Source organism: Rhipicephalus sanguineus, chromosome 1 (assembly GCF_013339695.2).
Source record: "Rhipicephalus sanguineus isolate Rsan-2018 chromosome 1, BIME_Rsan_1.4, whole genome shotgun sequence".
Classification (NCBI taxonomy): domain Eukaryota; kingdom Metazoa; phylum Arthropoda; class Arachnida; order Ixodida; family Ixodidae; genus Rhipicephalus; species Rhipicephalus sanguineus.
The window spans coordinates 158698234-158722914 of NC_051176.1; the positions used below are offsets into that span (position 1 = coordinate 158698234).

General features: G+C 46.1%; 1 protein-coding gene across 1 annotated transcript in view; it reads right to left on the minus strand.

Moving 5' to 3' along the window:
- Positions 1-24681, minus strand: part of LOC119401016 (protein spaetzle 5) — a 68057-nt gene that overhangs the window by 11062 nt on the left and 32314 nt on the right. Inside the window, exon 2 of the mRNA XM_037667867.2 lies at positions 2592-2851. Within this exon, the coding sequence (XP_037523795.1) occupies positions 2592-2851 (260 nt within the window). The remainder of the gene's footprint in view (positions 1-2591; positions 2852-24681) is intronic.

Sequence of the window (24681 nt, forward strand, 5' to 3'; positions counted from 1 at the left end):
ACACATATCCATGCTGATACCCAGGCAATAATCACGCTGGCGAACGATGCATGGCAAAGGCAGCGTTCACGCGCAGCAACCGCATTTACGTTTTTTTTTTATTTCAAATACGTGAGCTTGTCCACGGTCAGACAGCCTTTGCCCCTTGTTCGTAGATTGAAATCCAAGCCGACGCCTTACGTTTAAATTCAGAAAACGCGCTTGCAGAGTTTTCGGCAAATGGTGAAGACACAAAGTGGTTTTTCAGTTCGTGAATATCTCTAAGCCGAGGAAAAGGGGGAATAGAAACAACAAGGAGATCTAAGAAGGCATTTCTATGCGCGCATAAATGAATGAAAAAACGTTCGTAAACAGGAAGTGAGTTGTTAAACTCTCCTTTAGAGACAAAGAAAAAGCGGCAACGAAGCTCCCACCGTAAGTGGACGGATCCCTTAATTGCTATACTTATAGCGGGTTTTCAAGACTCGCAGCATTAGCACATTTCCCTAGAACCGTGCTTACCTCCTACCACGAGCGTTGAAAGCTCAAAGGTTATAACGTAAATCACATGCATTTAGCAAGAAGCGCACCAAGAAAACGCGAGAGTTGCGGCATAATGAATCGTTATATGACGTTGAGCCTTCGGCATTAAGGCCATTGTATTTTGGTGAGAGCGCCAACAAAGCGTAGTTGGCTTGCCGTACACTATGTAGTCAAAGCGCCGATTGTGTCGGCTGCTTGGCAGACCGCACCTTTTATGTGGCCAGGAAGGTCACAAACGAATCACTCTTTATAAAAGAATGGCGAACAAATTATTTTATTTTTTCTAACCTTGTGCAGCTGCAGGTTTCGATACAGAACAACCAGTATTTATTATGCCTTAAGAATCGTCGGTAACGCCTCGCTGTCGTTCTAAAAAACCGCATTGATAGTCACCGCTATGCGACAGTATAAATTGGCAGTAATTCCAGAGTGCAGCGTCAGAACGCGTTTGTAACTATGACAGAGTCAAAAGTTCCGACGAAGGACTGTCTGGCCAATTAGAGCCGTATCATGGTTATTTTAGGTCTCGTTATTGACCCATAATTGAACGTGTACGTTTTTACTCCCATTCGGTCACCTTGTTCGCGATACCTGGCCGAACTAGAGCAGGGTTCTAAGAAAAGCACTGCACCACGTTTAAGGCATGTATGCCTGATTTAGCGCCTTAGATCTACACTTCAAATGAGAAGGTTTGTAGATGTTGTGGTCCACAAGCACTGCGCCATCGTCAACTTCATGAAATACCAAGGTATTCTGCGGCTGCACGCTCCTCTTCATTAGCCGCTGTAAGGACAATGACTTGGGCAGAGAGGAGGTACTCGGGCACCTTCGAGAGCACGCGCGTTTATACTAGGGTGCAGTGACGCAACACGCGGCCTTCAGTCTGCGCAGCCACCGCGAGCACGAGGTGCGCGTTCGTCTGCGTAAAACCGCCAGCATTATTAGCCAGTCTGGCCACGGCAGCGCTTCTATAGTACGCAGCACGATGCGGTGTTTCGCACGCGGCGCGCGTAATTGAGCCATCATGGATTCACCACCGCGACGGCCGCCGCAATTTCAGCATGCCTTCCGTCGCCCGCCGCTTTCGCAACAAGCCACAGCGGCGGCTCCTTTACGCGAAGCGAGCACTCTTCCATTCGAGACATTGCGCTTTGTTTTCTTGGGGGAGAGTGGGATAAAAAAATGCGGGCATGAAATCCGGACGTACGCGCGCTCGTCCCTGCATGCACCCGCCCCGTTGTTCGGTGCTGCTTGGCTTCCTGCGCCAGAGCGATCGTTAATAGCGACCGTGAGTGCGGCGGGGCACGAAACGCCTTTGCTACCGCGGCTTACGCGGGTGCACCATCACGAGTGTAGCAGACGCACTATGCAACGGTTGCGTGACCTACCGCACGTGACCTTCAATGCAGCTCGCTTGCATTAAAAAAAAAAAAAAAGTCACATTTCTGAGTCACATCGCGAAACACCGCTACCTCTGAGTAGTCGGTCTGCGGGATATTCCGTGTATAAATACCGTGATGCTCATATATATATATATATATATATATATATATATATATATATATATATATATATATATATATATATATATATATATATATATATATATATATATATATATATATATATATATATATATATATATATATATATATATATTTCTGCACGTGTAATTCTGGGAGTGTTAGCCAGCGCCACTCGTGCTTTTCAATTGAAGCATAGTAATTATGGCATAAAGGGAAGGAATGAAAGCGAACTACTGCACATACTGTATGACTCAGGAAGGCAATAAATTGTGATTTAGTTGAGCTGAATTAGTTGATGAGCAAGGTGGCTTAAATTCATGGTTCTCGGCAGCGCGAAACATGGAGACGAAGACAGCTAGAAGTCCGTGTTCGTCGCCGCCTCGCTTTGTTCAACTATTCATCTTTTGTACAGCCCTCAAACGTGAACGAGAGAGTCGAAGTCTACACATAATCCTTACGAGCCGCGTATACTACGGCGGCCGGGCAGGCGCTTCGTCCAGCGGCCACACAAGTCTCAAGATGCACGTTGGTGCGGATACGTACGTGGGATAGTCGTCGACTTGTGCGCAAATAGTGCGTCCCGTCTCGGGGCAGTAGGGAGGCGAAGGCACGAACGCCCTCCGGCTCCTTTGCTGCGGGAAGCTCACGTCGGCGATGTAGTAGCTGGAGCTGGAGACGGCGCGCCACACGGGCCCAACTCCGCCTTCCGCCAGCGCGGGCAGAGCTCCCAGAACCAAGCCGCCCCAGCAGCAGCAGCTCAGCAGCGGCACCAGCCACACGGCGCGCAGCACGGGGTTGCTTGCCTGCGCAAAGAAATGCGTGAGGTTGAACAGAGAGCATATACTGTGCAACGCCTAAACGTCTGTTTTTGCATCTTCAGTACGAGCCACGAACATGCGAGTCACCAGCTGTCCTGAGGAAGATGATGTCAAAGGAATGACAGAATCGACCTCCGTGATGCGACACAATAGCGGCGCTGACAGGCTGCCAAGCGTATTACAGGGCATTTCAGCTGAGGCTTCCGCAAATACCTACAGACCCTTTCACTTGTGTGAGCCACTTACGAGTTTTCCTTGGGCATATGTGTGTAGCTTTGCGGCTTTGTAAATGCGTCCGAAACTCATCAAGCGGAATAAATTCTTCAAGTGACAAGGTCAATTGCGATGCGACAATTTGTAGCTGCTAATTGGTGTACCTAAAGGTTCTTTTTTTTCTACTTCGAACAATATTCTGTCTACAAGACTTTCAAAAAAAGACAAAATATATGTGATTTTACCTGTTTGATTTCTGAACCTAAGAAAAAGGACGGGGCAGTTCTGACTGTACTCACATATGGCATACAGACACATCGGAATTCTTAACACATTATACGATTCTCACATGCCGAGTGGAAAGCGTGATCGTACATGGATGCTCCGCACTCGGTTAAACGCAGCTTACACTAACCAAGTAATTGACGCGATCGCTGTTATGCGGTGTGCCCTCCCCCTCCCCCTGAAATTTTTGAAGGTTTCATGTGTGTATGTTCACTCGCGCAAACCATTGGCGTATCCAGGGTTGGGTTGGGGGTTGACACCCCCCCCCCAAAAAAAAAAAAGAAAATTCTGGCTGCGCCCCTGCTGCAACGTGCTCAGTGATTTGTATCTCAATTTACACGTCTGCATGTGCTTTGTGCCGACAAGCAGTTCTCAAACCTGTTAAAAATTTACATGGCAGCTGGTTTGAGCTGCACCTCATTCTTGGACTTTGGAGAAGCTCTGCTACTACTTTCACACAGGTTCCCGCTACCGTGTGCGCTTTATATTGTTACCTGCACATGATGTGTACGTACGTACTGTGTATATGTGTATGAGTGTGTCATGCCATGAGAAGGCTTTTCGATATGATATAGCATGCTAATATGACCAGGCAAACATCTCTCTCTGCTCCTACAGTGTGGCCGACAATATTTTCGCTACACCGTATTGTGTTTTCTAGTGTGATGAGTTTTGCAAGCACCCGGTCCTCCTCGAGCAACTGAACATGAGACAACGTTAAGTCACTGGCTTGGGTTTTACAGCGCACATCACCCACATTTATCACAAAGGTATACCGCCAGCGCACACGCAGCGTCTTCGGATTCCTCCTCCAGGCCGATGTGAATTATACCTTTCATAAGCTCTCTTAACCACCTGTAATGCGGTTTCGCAACATGAGCATTGAAATCACCTGCCATCATTCGCGATGTGCCGGTGAGCACAGCGTATGTTGCAGAATCAATAGGAGACGCGCCGCAGTGCAAGAAGTTTCGCTCGAAGAAATGTGTAACCTGTTTACGAGGCACGTTTGGGCGACATGCTTCGTGCAACTCTGTACAACCACTGCTTATGCTCCTTGGTCTGACTTTTCTGCTGTTCCACTTCGTGAGAGGCGCTGTTGAAACCAGCGCGTTAGGGTGCTGTCCCTTGTTCCCGCTCCTTTCGACGAGAGAACGCCTTGGGGAGCCCCGCGCGAGTGGTTCCTCTTGCTATAGTTTTTTTTTTTTCGCCACTGCGGCCTCCTCCCTGAGCATTTTTATTCAGGAATAATCATACAACATCGTCCAGCAGAAATGAGATCACTTGATTTTTTTTATTGTACGCAAATTTTTGTTCTAACAGGCGTTTTCCTCGACGTGTTACTACACCAGTTTTATTGTGCGATAAACAAAAATTCTGAACTATATAGAACAATAAAGGAAAGCCGAGGGGCTTTATTTTCATTTATGGAGCAACCATACGACGTCAACACGCAGGTACGGATCCAGGAAAGCATAAACAAAGCTAAAGGCTGTGGAGGGGACAGGGGCTATGTTTACTGTGCACATATAGCCTATCGAGTTGGCACAGGCGAGGAAATTTAAATGCAACATGGAGATGGATGGTGAAGTTTCGATGCCGTGACCGGTGCCCAGACTTGCAGGGTTTTATCATGGGTCCACGAGGGGCAAGCCAAATAATGCATGGAGACATTTTCCTCGACAAGTTGGGATATATATGTATATATATATATATATATATATATATATATATATATATATATATATATATATATATATATATATATATACGTTTCATGTTAATATTCATAGTCTTAAGAAACGAAAAACGAGATATGAAAGAGGAGAATGCGTAACGTTGCCGTCTATTCAACCCACAGCCTCCGAATGCGAGTGACGGTGACGAATGCCCTTCCGTCCACTGCCTCGGGTATTTACGTTGGGTGTATTCGTAACTTGACCCTGGGTGTCTCCCACAGCGCAGCTGATGAAGCCTGCATTACTACATCTGTCATATTAATTGACCCTAAATTTATAATTTATGCGTAAACTACAGCTTATAAGAACGCTCGCATGCGGCCCACAATGTTCGCAACGTGCGTTGCGGGCAACGCCAAGCCTTTTCGACGAGCGACTTAACACGCGCCTGAAAGAACACACCACGGCTTCGGTTCTCGATAATATGAGCGTCGCCTGCAGAACGAGACCAGTGAAAAGGCGGATTTACAGCCACCGGGCTCCGATTTTCCAGACATTCGTTTTCCCATTCATGGCGCTCTGCAAGCGGTTTCCGAGATCCCAGCTTTCCGATGGTATCCTTAGATGGGCGAATAAAAGTGTTATCATCGTCATGTATCATCACTGAGCGCCGTTCGATCATGCCGTGCCGAAACACGCGGAGAGCGTTGTTGGCATTTTTCGTAACGCGATCATTTTTCGCGCACCGGAGCTTGCTGGTGTCACATCATCTGCTCATCTCCCGCGAGGGAATGCACGAAAGGTCATCGATGGGGTCGTCAACAAGAAGTGGAGGCAAGGACCGAAAGCGACACACCCGGAAGCGAGATAGCACCGGCGAGACTAGTAGGGCCACCGCGCATGCGTCGAAAGAAAAGGGCCGACTGGCAATGACCCGCAAGAGAGTTGAGACAGCTGAGACGCCGGATACCGCCGGAGGACACACCACGGCGGCGAGAGTACGCGGCGAAACGTGAACGCACCTGCAGCTCCGCGGGGGAAAGCCAAGATGAAAAGATGCCGACCGGGGCGAAATGGGTCTCGTGGTCGCCGTGTTCCGATTTCCTCGGCTGCTGGCCGAGACCGTCCCGGCGATCGCATACGCGCGATCTGTCGGGGTCGCCGCATCCTCGTTACGTAACGGGTAGCGTACCCGTAGCGAGATAGGACTGGACGTTTGTCTGGCCCGCTGCTCGCCACCCCGGCCTCGAAATGTCTTCTGCCTCACGTACGTTGTCAGCAGGCTACTCTTCATGTAGCGGTGCTGTCACGCATTGGGCACGTCTAGGGATGACTGTGCTATTAGCAACGCAGGGACAAAAATATTATGAAAACATATCTCGCACGTCGTATCACTATAGTGCAAAAACTCACAGGGTCCCTTATATGCATTCGCCTAAGACGACTCGAAGGCGCAAGTCATCTTCTTTTCCTTCTCAGTCGATGTATTGATCCTCCCTCGCCCCCCTCTGAAAGCTTTCTGCAATTAACATGGTTTTGCACTGCCTCGGGAATGGGAGGAAGCTTTCTGCACCTCACCTAGTTTTGCACTGCCTCAGTGATCGGCCCACCTTTGACCAAGCGACGATGTCATGTGATGTCATCATGTGACGTCACCATGTTATGTCATCATGTGACGTCATAGCGACGTCATGGCAACGCCACAAATTTCGACGATCGGTGACGTCATATGGTCACGTCATCACGATGATTTTCTGCATCACCCATGTTGACGCCGACGCCGCGGGACGCCAACAGTCAATTTTCACATTTGATGAGGCATCTATAGGCTTTCGCCTTAATAAAACACAATACACGCCATCTACCACCTCCATGGAAACCGCCCACGAAGACACGAGTGACCGAAGCCCCCGTAGGGGATTTCTGCGCGTACTTCTAATTATAGGCGTGAGCACGGGGGGGGGGGGGGGGGGCGCCTCTCCAAACACATAAGAGGGGGGGGGGGGCAATGTCAGCGCCATACATTGAAATAATTGGGAGGAGGGGCGCTGCGACGAACCTCCCCTCCCCCCTGAAGGGAAACCCTGCGCACGCCTATGCTTCTAATGTTTAAATTGTAAAGACATACACTTCGTTCAACAAAGACATTGCTAATGCATTTTTCACCCCTTCTACCTCCTCCCCTTTTCATTTGCATGACAATCAGTCTCTTTCCCCGCTCTTTCTTTCTCGCTGAAATTGGCCAATTTCACGAAGTTGGAAATGGTGACTTGCGAAATCAAATTGTGCCCCGACGATTTTAACCCTCGAACCTTCCTTGGGCGAAACCACTACCTTAAATAAACGTGTCTCGTTCGACAACGTTCACAGACGAGTTCATCTCGTGCTGTCGAATGTTTCCACTTGGCAAACATCGTTAATATTTAACCAATATGCGTAGCTGGAATATTTAGTTCACCATCGTTATGACAATATGGTGAGATAGGAGGCGAGGTAACATCATAAAAATGCGAGCAAAAACCTTAAAGAAGACAGTAAAGAGCGTTTCCCTCTCTCTCTCTCTTTATTGTCCTTGCGTCCGACATCACAGCCACTATCCGCTCTACGCATTGTCAGCACATACGTAAGCTCTTAGATGTTCAGGTTTTGTGTGTTCCTTTCCTGGAAGAAAAACATTCTTGAAGTCTCCCATTGACGGCAATGGGCAACTTCAATGACGAAGCCGCCTTACGAACAAGTAGGAAGATAGCCGTTAATGGGAAATTCAAAAATTATTTTCTTCCTTAAAACAAAAATTGTAATGATAAAATTTGCCGTATAAAAAGAACTGTTTATTTGCTTTCGTTTGAGGTATAAAGCTGATTTTTAATTGGAGCACCACGTGGTGTAAATTGCGCCTCAGTGTGGCGCAAAATGAAGGTTTTCACAAATTCATGATTTTTTCTCGCAAGATTTACAAACTTCAGTGGTCTGAAAATATTTTTATCGACAAATATACCTTCTATAGAGTGAGTGCTGATTACTGGGATATTCATACATAGCGCAGTGTTACAAGGCAAAAAATAAAGATTTTGACAAAATTTGTGGAGGCGTGTATGGCAGAAAAATTGCAGTAATATACCTGAGACTTGAAGTACTTATGCAGACGCTTTTGCTTAATATGTAAATCAAATTTGGCATTGAAACAAAAAACGATGCTCTCAGAATTAATTTTTAAACAAACGTCACTGAGACGACATTCTGCTAAATTTGGGAGGTTGCCGCTTTACCATCAAATTTCTTCTCGCTGAAATATTCTATCAGTTTACTGTTTTCAATGCAAGAAATCAGCACATTTTTTTTTTCGATCACATTTGAGATCGTCGCCAGAATGGCTGGGATGCTTGGCATGGAATGACCCATATGTAATAACCTTCCATCACACGTTGATATTTAAACCAATTTCGCAGCTTTTCGGGAACTCTTGAGCAACATTTTCGTCTAAGTATTCATCATGTACTCTTTTAACGTTTCTTCATATGTTGCTTATTGTATATGTTTATTGCTGTGATCATGTGTCAACGATTTGCGCGCACATTGTACAGGTGTATTATAACGTCTTATTATCTTAAGTTGAAAACGTGCATAGTTTCCGAGAAATGCCTCGTTGTACTTCTTTTCCTTGTATATTGTAGCTATATTTAGTGTCACTAAAGCTTGGTTTATCAGTCAATCTTGTATTTTTACTCTACTTTTTCACTCGGCTAGTATATCTTGATTATTTGTGTATTCTGCTAGGTTTCGCAATTTCGTATATATTTTTTTCATTCTGTAACGCACAAAGCTCGCGTAGCTTGATGTGTCTGTTTCCTCAATCCCCAAAGAACACCCCCGTGTGCTTATATTTGGGTGCATGTTAAAGAACCCCAGGTGGTCGAAATTAATCCGGAGTTCGCCACTACGGCGTCCCTCATAATCACAACGTGGTTCTGGCACGCAAAACCCTAACAAATATTAATATTGTTATTAGGCAGCATGCTAAATAATAAAAAAAAGAGCGCAGTCTCCTCAGATGAAGCTGCCGTGCGGTGTACGGCCGCGTTGCGCAGCTCAAACCTGCGAGATCAACTATGGACCACCCATCAAACCCGTGAGGCGGCAAGGAGACAGGGTCTGCGGACCTCCTCGGGGGCGGCCAGGCCACGAATTTGCCGGAGTTCTCATTAAAGTTGTTACCAGCACCTGAGGCCAAACCTCAGCGTGATGCGCCGCGTGTCCAACTGCTATTAAATTTCAGTAAAAGCCATATTAATCTGTGGCACAAAGTTGACAAATTATACAGTTAGCATAATTTTGCTGTTTCTTTTTCTGTCTTTTTTTTTTTCTCGACTCGATCTGCGATCTTTCCTGCAGGAGCCATCGTACTGAAAGGGTTAACCGGCGCCGGGTATTCGCAGTTCGCACTAACTCCGGCGAAAGAATTTCTTTGTGAATTCATCTACAATTTTCCTACTTGTAAAAAAAGCACGCGAAACCATCATGCGTGATAAATATTTTATGCTAGCCGTCAAAATATTTTTGGAGGGTACGCTTTGAGTTACAAGTGTCAATAAAGACTCTATGCCTTAATTGAAACACGGAGCCCGTCCCAGATCGAACTTCTTTGCGATTAGTCTTTTTTTTCTCTCTCTCTCTCTTTTCTGGCATATTGAAAATCCCTCGTCCGAGGGCCGCTGTAGAAGGAAGTTGCATTGCGAAACAAATCACGAAGCGGTGAGGCGGCTTTGGAAAACGTCGTCTCGTATTCCATTACGTGACACCGCGATACGCGTCCTTGTCAGATTTTTACAGCCATTGTTCGGCCTGTTTCGAATAGTTTCTTCTGCTTCTTTTTTTCAAGTCAAGGCTAAGCGTGAAGTCATTGTACGCTTCGTAATACCGGTGTTTATCGCTTACGTTCAAGGAGTGAGTGAGTGAATAAACTTTATTAAAAGTCCGGACGAGGCGGGGGGAGAGGGGGGGGGGAAGAGGGGGGGGGGGAAGTGCCGTTCAAGGAACGGCACTTTTTTTTAAATCAACGTTGCTGCAATATACTACGCGCCCATGGACGCGTCGTGTACTTCTGAACGTTTGTTACATAGCCACAAAAAATTTGTATCTAAGATCAGTACCCGGCACGGTGTTCTATTGGTTATGGTGCTCGACTGCTGACCCGTAGGTCGCGGTATCGAATCACGGCCGCGGCGGCCGCATTTTAATGGAGGCGAAGTGCTAGAGGCCCATGTACTTGGATTTAAATGCGCTTTAAAGAACACCAGATGGTCAAAATTTTCCGGAGCCCTCCACTACGGCGTTCCTCATAATCATATCCTGGTTTTGTGACGTAAATCCCCAACAACAACAACAACAACAACAATTATTATTATTATTATTACTATTATTATTATTATTATTATTATTATTATTATTATTATTATTATTATTATTATTATTATTATTATTATTATTATTAGTAGTAGTAGTAGTAGTAGTAGTAGTAGTAGTAGTAGTAGTTAGCAGTATCTAAGATCAGTGATATATTATTTGTCGAAGTGACAAAAGCAAAGGTTTCTCAGTTACATTCCGGTGGGCGCTAAATTTAGAACCCCGGGTGATCAAAATTAATTTGGAGCTCACCGTGTGTCGATAAGCACCTCCTAATTCACTGCGCTGTTTCGGGACGGTACAGCCCGTAGATTACTGTATCTTCAGCGGTACATCGTTCAACGAACTTCATTCGTTGCATGTGTCTGGACCCGAACAAATTTGATCGTCAACAGAAGCTTACCTTCCCATAGGAGAAAAAAAATCCTATTGTATTGCTAATTCGTCCAGAATCTAGCTATTTAAACAACATTTATTTAACACGCAAGAATAATAAAACAAATTTTCTGTTCACTACTGCGCAGCGCAGCATACAGTGAAATAATCACGTGAGGAAAGAGTACACGCTTGTAGAATCTAGTGAAAGGGACATGCGAATGTATGCGGCCGTGGCACACGGTTATTGGTTAAGGGGACAACCACTCTCAATAACCAAACGAAACCAACAGACAAGGGAGAGAGAGAGGAAGTTCTTTAATGAAATAAAACAGAATTCTGCCGGCGTATATAAAGGCGTATATAAAACAAGTTTACTGTTCACTACTGCGCAGCGCAGCATACAGTGAAAGTGGAACAGACAGTTGAACCAAGGAATGCATGGGGGACATTATTTGTTGTTTTTAGCTCCAGTGTAGTAGTTACGACGTAATTTAGAAGGAATTAAAGTGGACGAAAAAACATCCCTTCCGTCGGTAGGTACGGAACCCACAATAAAAGCCTAAAATGCGGTAAGCTGAAAAATCAATTTGTGGCAATATGAATATAAACTTGTTCGTATTTGTTACAGTCTGAATGCGAGCCACTTGGTAAGCGTCGAGCGCCAAAAGCAGCGCGAAATAACCGCAGGCAAGAACGGGCACGGGACAGCGTTTGCCCCGTGTCCCTTCTTGCCTGCGCTTAGTTCGCGTTGTTAAATGCGAAGCATTTCTTAGCGAACTTCTGCGACTTTGAGCGTATCTATCTATCTATCTATCTATCTATCTATCTATCTATCTATCTATCTATCTATCTATCTATCTATCTATCTATCTATCTATCTATCTATCTATCTATCTATCTATCTATCTATCTATCTATCTATCTATCTATCTATCTATCTATCTATCTATCTATCTATCTATCTATCTATCTATCTATCTATCTATCTATCTATCTATCTATCTATCTATCTATCTATCTATCTATCTATCTATCTATCTATCTATCTATCTATCTATCTATCTATCTATCTATCTATCTATCTTATCTATCTATCTATCTATCTATCTATCTATCTATCTATCTATCTATCTATCTATCTACTATCTATCTATCTATCTATCTATCTATCTATCTATCTATCTATCTATCTATCTATCTATCTATCTATCTATCTATCTATCTATCTATCTATCTATCTATCTATCTATCTATCTATCTATCTATCTATCTATCTATCTAGCCGCCTACGACTTTGTGCTCTCCTGGACGTTTCGGTAACAGGATGTGTACCAAAAGTGGTGTGGCGTAGCATGACTGTATGACGAACATAAATGGCAGGTCACAACATGAAAATCATGACATTCATGTCATGAACGCCATGATTTACATGTCACAGTCTTGGTGCTCTTGCGGCCGTTTCGTTAACTTGATATACACCGAAATTAGCATGGCGTGACAAGAATGCATGACGAACATAAGGGACAGGTCCTAACATGCAAATCATGACACGCATATAATGTACAGCATGATTTACATGCCACATGCGCTGGCGGCCGTTTCACTGCCTTGATATACACTAAAATTGGTATTGCGCGACGTGACTATGTGACGAACATAAATAACAGGAGTTCATATGAAAATCATGACACGCATGTCATGTACAGCATGACTTACGTGCCCCGCTCATGGTGCACTGGCGGCCGTTTCGCTAGCTTGATATACGCCAAAATTGGTATTGCGTGACGAGACTATGTGACGAACATAAAAAACAGGAGTTCATATGAAAATCATGACACGCATGTCACGTAGAGCATGAATTACGTGCCACGCTCATGGTGTGCTGGCGGCCGTTTTTTTTTTTAGGATTGCTTTTATTTCAACGATAGATCAGCGACATCACCTAAACGTCACACAAGCTATCTCTTTGATCTCGATGCGAGGTTTGTGAATAGAGGCGGAGTTCGTGAGCCGAGGGTACCACTGCATTCGAAACAGCCAGATTAACACTTCCTCGAAAGTCGAATTGCGCCCGGAATTTCAAATGCAGCGACGTTTATTCGCTGCCGCACCAGATGCTCGGGGTATGCGATCGAAAGTACGTGGGTGCACTGTTCGGGACATGGAAACACGCTGAAGTGAACGGCAGTTGAGGCAGCAATCACTTTCAGGATTACCTGAATCTTAAAAGAAGTCGCGGCTCTCCTAACGTCACTGCCGACGAAGCTTTCTACCCCAAAGAGCGCGCTAAACGAGAGATTTTCACATAGGTCACTGCCGCGCAGACACTCTTGTTTTCAAGCAACAAAACGCAGTCGAAACCACGCTTTCTTTTTTTTTCTCTCGCACTACAGCATCAAACTGCAGGCTACAGCTTCATGTTCCACACCTTCTGTTTCTACGGGGCATGCTCATACTTTTGTACATCTCGATCGTAGCAATGTGCTCGATGTGTAACGATATACATATCCAGCACATACGAAAATGTGCGAGTGCCCGCGGTGGCAACAGAAGCTCGAGGACATAGCGTGCACATTGGCTCACTCGCGCTTCCGCGCCTCACTTCCGCGTTACGCCAGAGCAAGCTTGGTTTGCGTCTGCCGGCAGTTCAGGGATTTGCGCGGTGGCTTATAGAAAGAAGCTGGAAGCATCGGCAACGAGGGATCGCGGCGGCGGGGCAAGCTTCGCAGGGTCGCGCCCCGCGAACTGTGTCGTCGCGGCGAGGAGTGACGCCGGGGAAAACTCTGCCGCCGATGCCGGGACCCGCTGCAGGCTTCCGCGCCAGCGCGGCTCGGGGAGCGACGCCCTAAATTTCCGTTTCCTCGCAGCCGCCCGGACGCGCTGGGCTTCCTTGCGCGCCGCGGACGGAGTGAGACGATGGCTCATGCAAAGTCCTTCCCACGTGCACTTGTCGCGCATGTGTTGCCCGGGCAAGATGCGCAGGGGAGATTCGATTTCCAGGTCGCTTGTTGCCAAAGGATTGTGCGACAGCGCGCCCTGCTCTGCGAAAGCGCGCTTCTTCGTGATCGCAGAGTGAACGGAGAAGGCGAGACAGCCGCTTTCAGCATATAGATGGCAGCGGGCGTCCTCTACGTGAAGTGCATCCAACGCGTCGCGGTCGTGGCGAGCGTGCCGTTGGAAAAAACGGGTCCGTCTTTGTAACTGGGTGCTCACATAAAACAATGAGAATACATATTATCTATAGCCCTCGGCCATGACAAAAATGAATATCTATAGCCCTCTGCCTATGGTTAATCATTTTTGCCGAAATCCTCTAAGTGCATGGGGGTGTCACGGTTTCAGGAAAAGGAAGACAGTAATCGGTCCGGCATTAGCATGAATCTAAAAAGTAAACCGAAACCCATACAGGTTTTTCAGAACGAAAATAATTTTGAAGAAAAACTGCAAGTTAGACAGCACGAGAAGACGAGGAAAAGTAACACGTCACGGTGCGCACATGTTCATTGGCATATGTGTTCCTTGTCGTGTTTTCATGCTGTCTAACGAGCAGTGCGTCACACTAACCTAAGCAAACAGAAGTACGCCTCAAGAAAAATTGTTTCAAGAATGGAACTCAGTACCAGCGCCTTTCCGGACGGTCGCTCAACCTAAGCAGGAGGACGATATGCAGGGCGCAAAGTGAGGCCGCATTATTGGACAAAGCGCAGGGACATTTGAGTATTTGCATCCACGTAGGGTGTCAGTTATCATAATCGTTGTGCAGCATTAACGCTGGCACAGCGTGCCTTGCAAGTACTTCTACCGAAATTCAAGAGGCTAGCTTTTCCTTGCCGCTCAGTGGAACACGGTACCGACGACGCCACTGCTACGGACGTCACGCAAGCGAGACGAGCACTGATTTCTCTACTTGAACTTGCAGCAGTTTAAATATGACGTATTGAGGCCAAGGCGCTACTACTAGTACCATTATTATTATTATTATTATTATTATTATTATTATTATTATTATTATTATTATTATTATTATTCAGGCGAAAGCCTTAGATGCCTCATCATCACGTGATGACGTCATCATACGACCTCATCATGACGCCACATAACGCACAGTCACGTGATGGTGTCATCACGTGACATCGTCGGTTGGTCAAAAGTGTAGTAGGATTGATAGGCGGGCGAGTTGGAACTTATTCATCTTTGCGCAGCGCACGAAATTGACAAGGACACAAGAGAAGAGGACGGGACAAGCGCTGATCTTCAACTGGAAGATTTTATTTGAAAAGACAAATATATATATACAGAAACACACGTGCCACGCAAGATTACACTCGATCAATGAAACGGATTTCTTGCTCCGATAATGAGACTGATGGCTGACTTATACAAACACTATCGCACTTAGCCATGTGGTACGCCTCTGAAATCTCACGTGTGCGTTGTGGGTGGCATGCACCCACGTGAAATCTCACGTGGGTGCATGCCTTCCTTTGAGCAAACGTCCATCATCACTCGCCATCATAATCAACGCACACGTGAGATTTCAGAGGCGTACCACATGGCTAAGTGCGATAGTGTTTGTATAAGTCAGCCATCAGTCTCATTATCGGAGCAAGAAATCCGTTTCATTGATCGAGTGTAATCTTGCGTGGCACGTGTGTTTCTGTATATATATATATTTGTCTTTTCAAATAAAATCTTTCAGTTGAAGATCAGCGCTTGTCCCGTCCTCTTCTCTTGTGTCCTTGTCAATTTCGTGCGCTGCGCAAATGTGAATAAGGTCAAAAGTGGGCCGATCACGGAGGCAGTGCAGGTGAGGTGCAGAAAGCTTGCGGTGCCTCCGATCCTGGAGGCAGTGCAAAACCTCGTTAACTGCAGAAAGCTTTCAGAGGGGGGGGGGGGGGGGGGGGGGGGAGAGGATCAATAATACATCGGCCCAGAGGGTAAAAAAAAATGGCTTTCGCCTTCAAGTCCTCTTAGGCGAATGCATGAGGGACCCTGAGGGTTTTTTCTATCTGTATGCGTGTTTTCTGTGTGGTGCCTACACATTGATTGATTGATTGATTGATTGATTGATTGATTGATTGATTGATTGATTGATTGATTGATTGATTGATTGATTGATTGATTGATTGATTGCTTGATTGATTGATTAATTAAAATACCGTAGCTGGCGGCCAGGAAAGCATGCCTGATGAGGGAAAGCACGTCGAATACCTATGCGCCGTCGTCAAGGGCGTAGATATTGGAGGTGCTCCCGAGTTCGCCGTTCTCAGAGGAAGTCGAACCACCGCAGAGCCAGATTCGGCTCGCACTAACGGCGTCAGCTCTGAACGCGCACGGGAAAGGGAGGTATGCCCTTTTATTATCGTTATTATCAATATAAGCAATTAAAATAAGCCAAGTAACTACATGTATACTTGAAACGAGCCTGAATATTCACTACAATGCCGGCAGACCATTACTTATAGCATAATACTTCGTATTACTTCAGTACCCAAACTATACATTCATCGATAGACATCCCACTCGGCCGTCATCCGTCGGGTCACATTTAGCTCAAGAACGTCACTCTTCTTCTCTCCCGCGCACTTGCATCTATAGTTGAAAAGCTCTCTGAACCAGTCTCTGAACGAGTGTAGAGACGCGTTGTAAGCGGACAAGAGTTGTCTCAACAACACCGCGTGCAGCGCAGCAATACAGCTTCTGCTCGCGACCGCCAGTTATAGAAACGAGAGGAGGACTCGTTCATTGACATACTCCGATTGCCACGTACGCGACATCGGCTGAATGGAGGGATTAATGAATGCCGCAGAATGCGCGAGTCGTGTGACGCAGCCGGCGATCGGTGTGCAGCGGTTGCCCCCAGGCAAGACCTCTTTTGTCGCACGGGGTTGGTGATGCGAATTAGGTGGGATCAGATTCGTGCAGCTTAGATATTATTACTCGACGCATCACAGGACGTAGACATTACTCAAAAAGAGCGAGTTACTGAGTTGCATGAAAAAGGGAATATAAAAATTGAGTAGTGTACTAATTACTTCATTTCGAGAAAAGTATCTGAACAGAGTACTCGGTCGGAATAATGTGACGATTCTATTGATGGCTTGCGAGAAGCGTGCGCAGCGCCTCCTGTCGAATGGATTTTGTAAACGGATCTGCGCGACTTAATAACGTACTTATTGCAATTTATAAACAGATATAGTACATAAAACTTCTCGAAGCCCCAGAAATGCGAATCGTCCGCCTCGGTGGTACAGTGGTTACGGTGCACCCGAAGGTCGCGGGTTCGATCCCGGCCACAGAGGTCGCATTTCGATGAAGGCGTAATGCCAGAGGCCCATGTACGCGATGCCAGTGCACGGGTCGAAGAACACCAGGTGGCCGAAATTTCCGGAGCCCTCAAACAGCGACGAACACTAATACCATGCATAAGTGCGCGCATGGCTTTTCATCAAACTACCATGTACAGTGTGTTTGTGTATGCGCGCGCGCGATTTGGGGCATCGTTTTATGTTGCGTTCTAAACATATTATAAAATAGGTAATGACTTCCTCATTATTTCGAAATGCCGAGCAGCTTGACGCCACGGGCATAGGGAGCTTGATGAGACTGGTCAATCTTATTGTCTGGGCTTGAGATTTGCATATCACATCAGCAATCCCATATAATTGACGTGTGTTGGTACATGCTGAGTTGTCGATGTGGGTGCCTAATTCTTTTCGATTGTTCCATTGTCACTCTCGTACTTGCTTATGCACCTTCATCCGGGAGCTGCGGATCACGGCCTCTGGCGTAGGGGCGATTTGCAGTAAATGTGTTATTAGAACACAAGACATACACGACGTCAAGTGGACACTCCGACCCACAGTTACCTTTATTTTTTGTTGTAGTAGTATAGGAGCAGTGTGGAAGTAGTGGTGTCGGTGCTTAATTGTTAGGTCATCACCAAATGTGACCAGAAACGCCAAGTGAGACAGAAAGTGGAGAAGGGTTGGAGATAAAAACGAGAATACATTTATTCCAAGTTTTGTTAATGCGCAATAAAACTATCCTCTCAGGTCTTCAGCAATCCTGTACTAACGATTCGGCAGTATTCCACGTGCTTCGAACGCTGTAGGGCTTGGCTGCGGCTCGTTAGTCAACTACTTCAGAAGAAGTTAATTATAGCCGGATCAAGAAAACGTACGAGCCGTAAGTTGTCATACGTTGTAGTAAGGGTGCGAATAAGCAGCAACTGATAAAGAGAACTGTTCACTGTTCGCTTGCCCCTCGTGTGGTTGATCAGAATCGCGCTTTCGTAAGCAAAACCGTAACTCGATCTGACCAATCGTGGTTCGCTTTCTAAACCGATGTAAGAACCACACCACAGGTACTGCTGCCTCAATTCCGGACGTGCTGCGCTTTTCCGCTTGCCTCTCGAGTCTTAGTGAAGGTGGCACAACTACACATGTGAAAGGGAATAGCTAATTCAGCAACAACGGGCATGGCGTTTCGGGACGTCTCGGTGGCTGGAGTGGGCTAAGCGGGACACTGTCCCACACGTGAACCGTGGGACGAGCATGCAGGACCAAAGCAATAGAAAGGGAACGTGCCCGACTAAATATGACGTCTGGTCAGTGGTTACATTATAGGTGAAGGAGACATCTATCGACGAATGCACCCATACGATATGCCATATAGGTAAATTATGGCGTTACCGACCGGTGCTGCAACCTCTGCCTATCTGAGACTACCTCTCATCAGCGTATACACACGCTGGTTGGAACAAGCCGGACTCTTTAGTGTCAGGCAACGCTTTTTTTCTTTCGTGTATGTAAAACTAAAGACCATGCTAATGGGACGCTTGTAGTCATCACTCAGCTCTCCTCTTCACCCTACTCGCTTGTGGCAACTTTGCAAACGCTTCCCTTGGGATCAAGAGGCTTTACCGGCTCCAGTGGACCACGAGCGCGTGCGAAGAAGGTGGCGTGTGCAGGTGCCGTTGGTGTCGCTATGGGGCGTGCTAGTATCGCGCTAGACAATTCAGAGCTGTTGACATCTACTATATACGGAAGTCACCGTTTAGCGCGGTCTGAGCCAGCACTTATCTGTTGAGTTGTCAGCCCTATCAATCTTACTTCGCGGGCGTGCTTCGCGGACAGATGCTATCCCAGTTGAATATGCGCATTACCTGCATCCTATATAGCCACCAGCGAACGCGTGTATTTTAGTGTCTAGTTTTGCTTTCTATAATTTAGCTAAGGGAATAGGCCGACGTCACAAATCACACAAACCTGTCCCACACACACGAGCTAAATTTTAAAAAGTTAAACGAAATATAAACCGGGATTTATGAGTGTTTGAATGCCGTTGGGAATCGGCAAAATGTCTCGACATTAACAATGCTATATACACTTGAAAGACTGGCGGAAAATACACGTGTGCGTATGCTTCGCGGAGTGTGGCCTATGACAGGGCGATTCAACGTCACTCATGTACTCCGACCAAGATGCACTTATCAAAATCAAGACAATCAGCCTGCGCTTTCGCCTCTTCGTCAGCTAGTCGTGAGGAAGCTTTGATCCAGTATTGCCGTTCCGCTATATTACCTCAGCCATCATTCTTCCGTTAATAAGGGAAGTTCTTGCTTATGTCGGTCGTATAAAAGCGTTCGTTCTTCGTGCGGGACACCACGTACGTGCGCTGAGAAAGGGGCAGGTGTGGCGAGATCGGTGCGATAATAATGCAAGAACGCACAAGCACAGTTTCTCGGAAGCCTAGAGTCTAGTGCGATCCGCGTCGCTTATTGCAGTTTCAAAACCGATTCTCTCAGTCGAGTGTATGCATGGGCCGGAAATGATACACGCTTGTACAGCAGCTGGCCCAGGGACACACCTTTATATCTGGCATCCGACTGTTTCATTCGCGTAAGCCCGGAAGGCTTTTGTTCACTCTCTAACGAGACTATTACGAAACGCCATAAATGACAGCTGTCTTTCTTCTCGCACTGCGCTGGACGAAGACAACATAACAAAAGTGAGCTGCATGTGACGGCGATACACGGTAGAATTTTTAGTTCCAAGCCACTACAGACGTCATTATTATAAATAAATAAATAAATAAATAAATAAATAAATAAATAAATAAATAAATAAATAAATAAATAAATAAATAAATAAATAAATTCTTATCAGATATGCACAACAGTCACCGCGATAGTCTGGCGGTGGGCTACACCATGTAGCATCACTATTTTTTGTTGGGATGAAAAATACTTCAACAGGAGGGTGTCGCTAGAGCCAACGTTTCGACCAGTGGTGGTGTCTTGGTGAACATAAGACCACTTGTCGGAACGTTGGCTCTAGCGAGAGCACTCTGTTGAAGGACTTTTCACCTCTTCAGGCCTCCATCTTACCCTGAACTTATGCTTTATTTGCTGGGTTAAATGCGCAGTTGGTTCATGTTGCATAGGACATAAGATCAACTCGAAAAGTTGAGGGCGGGAATGGAGCGACACATGAATTCTGGCTGCGTTGAGTCCCCTCAAGCTTCAGTGAATCGGTGTGCAACTCCAGGGCCGTATACCCATGGGGAGAGGAGGGTACTCATGCCCCCCGAAACTATCGCTGCGGCAACTTCAATATATGTTACATATGCATATCTCAAAATATATTATATGCTTATATTATATGTGATATATGTATACAGCCTGTTCACTCGCCAGTAGAACAGTGTCTTTTACTTTTACCTGTTGAGCCCTCGAGATCGCGGCGCAGGTATTCGGCCCGCAGTGGTCTCATTTCGATGGAGGCGAGACACAAGAACGTTCGTGTACAATTTTGGCGCGTGTTAAAAAATCCAGGTGGTCGCAATCAATCTGGAATCCTCCACTACGGAGCGCCTCGTAATCATATTGTAATTTTGTAAACCTCAGAATTGACTTTATCACGCGTACAAGTAAGTGAATGTTTCGAAATGGCTGCCGCTGTCTCCAAGTAAGGCCTGGGTACGACCCTGAGCTTGCACAGACCCTATGACGGCTAAGGGTCTGTGCAGTACTGAGGATCGAACACTGTGCGAGAGATCCCCTCATATATCCGCCGTGGGGCCTTAGCTACTGTGGCGTTGGCGCTGGGCACAGTTCGATGCCGCGTCGGCCGCATTTAGATGCAGGTGGGATCGAGGCAAAAAAAAAAAGGCTCGTTCATCGTAGTTTGCGCGCGTGTTAAATAGCCTCAGAAGGTCAAAACTCTATGCGGCGTCCCTGTTGATTCCTGTGCCACTATTGACGTCTGCCGGCTTATGCATGTCGTTTTATATTCATGCAAATCATGTATACAAAGCATGATAAATGCTCAGATCTGTTTTGTTTATAACCTTGGTTTTTCATTTTTTGTTTCTCTTTTCCAATTTGAATGTATTCGTCGCGGAAAGCATCGCGAGGAATGCACTGTACACCCACGCGTACACTCACGATACATTTTCCTGTCTTAATGTTTTCTAGTATTTGCTGCTCCCTACGTTTTCACTTTTGTACGCATGTAATGGCACCGTTTTCTGGTTTTATTTTGTTTGTAATCTTATGCCACTCAAACTCCTGTTTTATTTCATAGTGAAGCCGCATAAGGCCGCATGGCCTCTAGCTACGCTTTCATTTTCTGCATATTTCTGAAGACATAAAACCATTCATTCATTCATTCATTCATTCATTCATTCATTCATTCATTCATTCATTCATTCATTCATTCATTCATTCATTCATTTATTTATTCTCGTTCGTCCGTTTATAACCCCCTATGTAGTTTCGGTACGTTAAACGCCACAATTTAATAAGAATTAACGTCTCATCATGTACTCGCTGGTTCATCCTGCCGCTCCAATATCTTCTCCTCCATATATGGCTTCATGCCTGTACATCCACTCTTTCTGGTCCCTAATATAGAATAGATTATACTGGTTCTTATTCCCGATTAGATTACTCTGATTAGAGTGATGTTACTGCATGATAAATAAGATGAAAGGAACATAGGGCAAGACACGTGGTCTCCTTTTCTGTGCACTTTCCCTTTCGCCTTGTTCACAAATGACGTTGTTTAGCGCAGCTTATAGGTTTTTTTTGTGGGTATAGAAGGTCAACTGGCTCCTCTAATCGCAAGCCTTATTAAGTATTCCTCTTCCAAAGCCGTTCTTTCGTATCGGGTCTTCGCTTAACACGCTATAAATTCGAGTACATGGTTTACAATGATATACTCAGGTGAAAGGCGCAGTCCTGATCTAACCACGCCTTTATCCTCAGTGCCGGATGGTGCATCAAAGATGCTTCTCTGACAAAACGTGCAGCAGTTTCTAGCATTTACAGCTACACGTTCTTGACGGTCGCTGCGTATCTCTGACTCTTTCTCCCCTGACACCGTATAACACTCATCGCGCATTCAATGGAATCGGCATATGTGTAGCCAGTTGCTGTGCTCCCGACTCATGCATGCTCTTTGCGCTGCCATTTCTGCCCGACGCGAGTGTCGCGGCACCTGCGATGCGCAGGACCGACTTCAGCAACACGCCGAGGACGATCCCGCGTTTCTGCGCATATACCTGCGGCCGCAAGGAAAGCCGCACACGAGCTCGGCCTCCGCAATGCGAATGCAGACAATTTCGCGGTTGCTATGGCACAGACAGATCGCTTTCTCTGCTGACGGCACCGGCATGTGTGTGCGGGAACAAAATATCAATACCAGAGCACGCATGATACACGTAGCTGGACACGGGGGCAAAGGAGCGCAAGCCAGGTGCCATATATAGTTAACTTCAAGAGAAGGTCAACACAGCGTTGGGGAGAGTGGACGACAGGAGCAAAATAACAAGATGGTTACGAGACAGTGCATGCAGCTGGGCAGCCCTATTTTCATGATAAAGGGCACGACTGCTGGTGCGACAAATGTGCGAATTAATTATTACTTGTTGTGTAGTGAATTTACCACTACTACATTTCTTTAAACGTTGCGGTAAACGAATAGGTTTACTGTGACGACTTGCATCGTCCATGACGCCAACGTGTCGTATGCAGAAACAGTCAAGAACAAAAGAGGAGATGCAGTATCGATTGTCTACGCTTACCGTACATTGGCATTTTCAGAACGAGCGGAATCTGAGGTAGCTTGTAGGCATTCATACGTTCGAAAAAAAAAATTAAGATATATTTAGTGTCCCGAGATATTAAAAAAATGGCTAGCCACAAAATTAGCGTCAACTTTACCACGTGAGTTACAGGCTTGTTAGATCTATACAGGCAGTCCTCGCGTTGCAGTAGCCATTGTTTAGGCAAGCTTGAAGATGTTCATGATTTCTTCCAGTCGGCACATGTATTCCCATTGCTTTCCACAGCCATGGATGCGAAAAGCAATGTGAATTAGAGTCGTGCGTATCTCCTAAATCCAGCCCTTGTCGCAAAAACTTAAGAACAGTATAGCGAGACCACAGAGACCAGGAGGTTACAGGGGAGTGATGCACAGCTGTACGGAGACAGAAAACGCTGAATTCTGAATGGGGGTGTACATAAAGTTATTGTTATATTTTTTAGGCGGTGCTTGCTTCTATGGGCAGACAAGCCATTGTTTTAATCATATAATAACTGGACATAAAATGTCATTAATCATAAGGATGTCGTGCAACCTTTCGTCTTCGCAATCTGATGACCTTATAGTTTTAGTCAGACATACGGACGAAAGATCGCGTGTTATGGCTAGTGCTTGGCACATCAACGATAGTACGTTCGTTTGTCAACCTTCGATTATATTGCACATAAATATGAAATGTGAAGCCTAAACAGTAATATTTTCACGTAGACACAAGCGGTTCTCCAAAGGTTGGCTCCGCCCCGTCACGGTGGTCTAGTGGTTATGGCGCTCGACTGCTGATCCGAAGGTCGCGGGATCGAATCCCGGCCGCGGCGGCTGCGTTTTTGATAGAGGCGAAAATGTCTGAGGCCCGTGTACTTAGATTTAGGTGCACGTTAAAGGGCCCCTCACCCGGTTTGACAATTTTGAGCTAACGAGCGCAATGCATACACTAGGCGTTCACGATCACGTCTGGCAAAATTTGCAACGCTACGCGCCGCGGAAATGGGTCAAATTTCAAGGTGAACGCTGCTTGCCCTTCCTCTCGCGGACGCGCGCTTTAGAGAATGAGAGGATGACGTACATGAGAAAATGGCCCTACGTAGATGGTAGTGCTGTGACGTCGCCAACAGTAGCACGTGACACTGCGATAATTATTTGACACGACATGTGTAGCTTGTGTAATTTGTTGCTTGAATAGATTAATAAAACTTGAGAGAAATAATGAGACGCACAAAGGGAATGTGTGCGTCTTTTTCATTTTTTTTTCGTGAATTGCAGCGAGATGCGGGGCTAATGTGCCTTCCTTTCCCATGCGTTCGTGTCCCCGCGGTTAGCGCATCGAGCAGACGCCAGGCCTGGAAACGAAAGTAATGTTCTGGCGCGTTCGAGCACTCATTGTGCTCATTTAATCTACCGCGTTAAAGTAAACGTTCATGCGGCACTGGCTCATGATACCGCCACTCTCGTGCCCGTACAAATGTCTCAACTTTCATGCCCGTCCCGCAGAAACAGGCAGTACACCACAGAGAACGCCAACAAAACGCCCACGGCCGCTACATAAAAAAAGGTAGCGGCCGTGCAACGCCGCTCGCGTGCTCGGGCTGGCTCGAGCACGTCATGCGCACGTGACCATGCATGCGCATGACGTGTTCATGCGTATGTGTCAAGTGAAGAGGGCAGGGAAGGGATTTGTCTTGCGAAGGCTGCACGGGGCGAGTGGCAAGGGTTTGAAACTCGCCTCCTCGCGTCATGGTTTCGCGCCGCT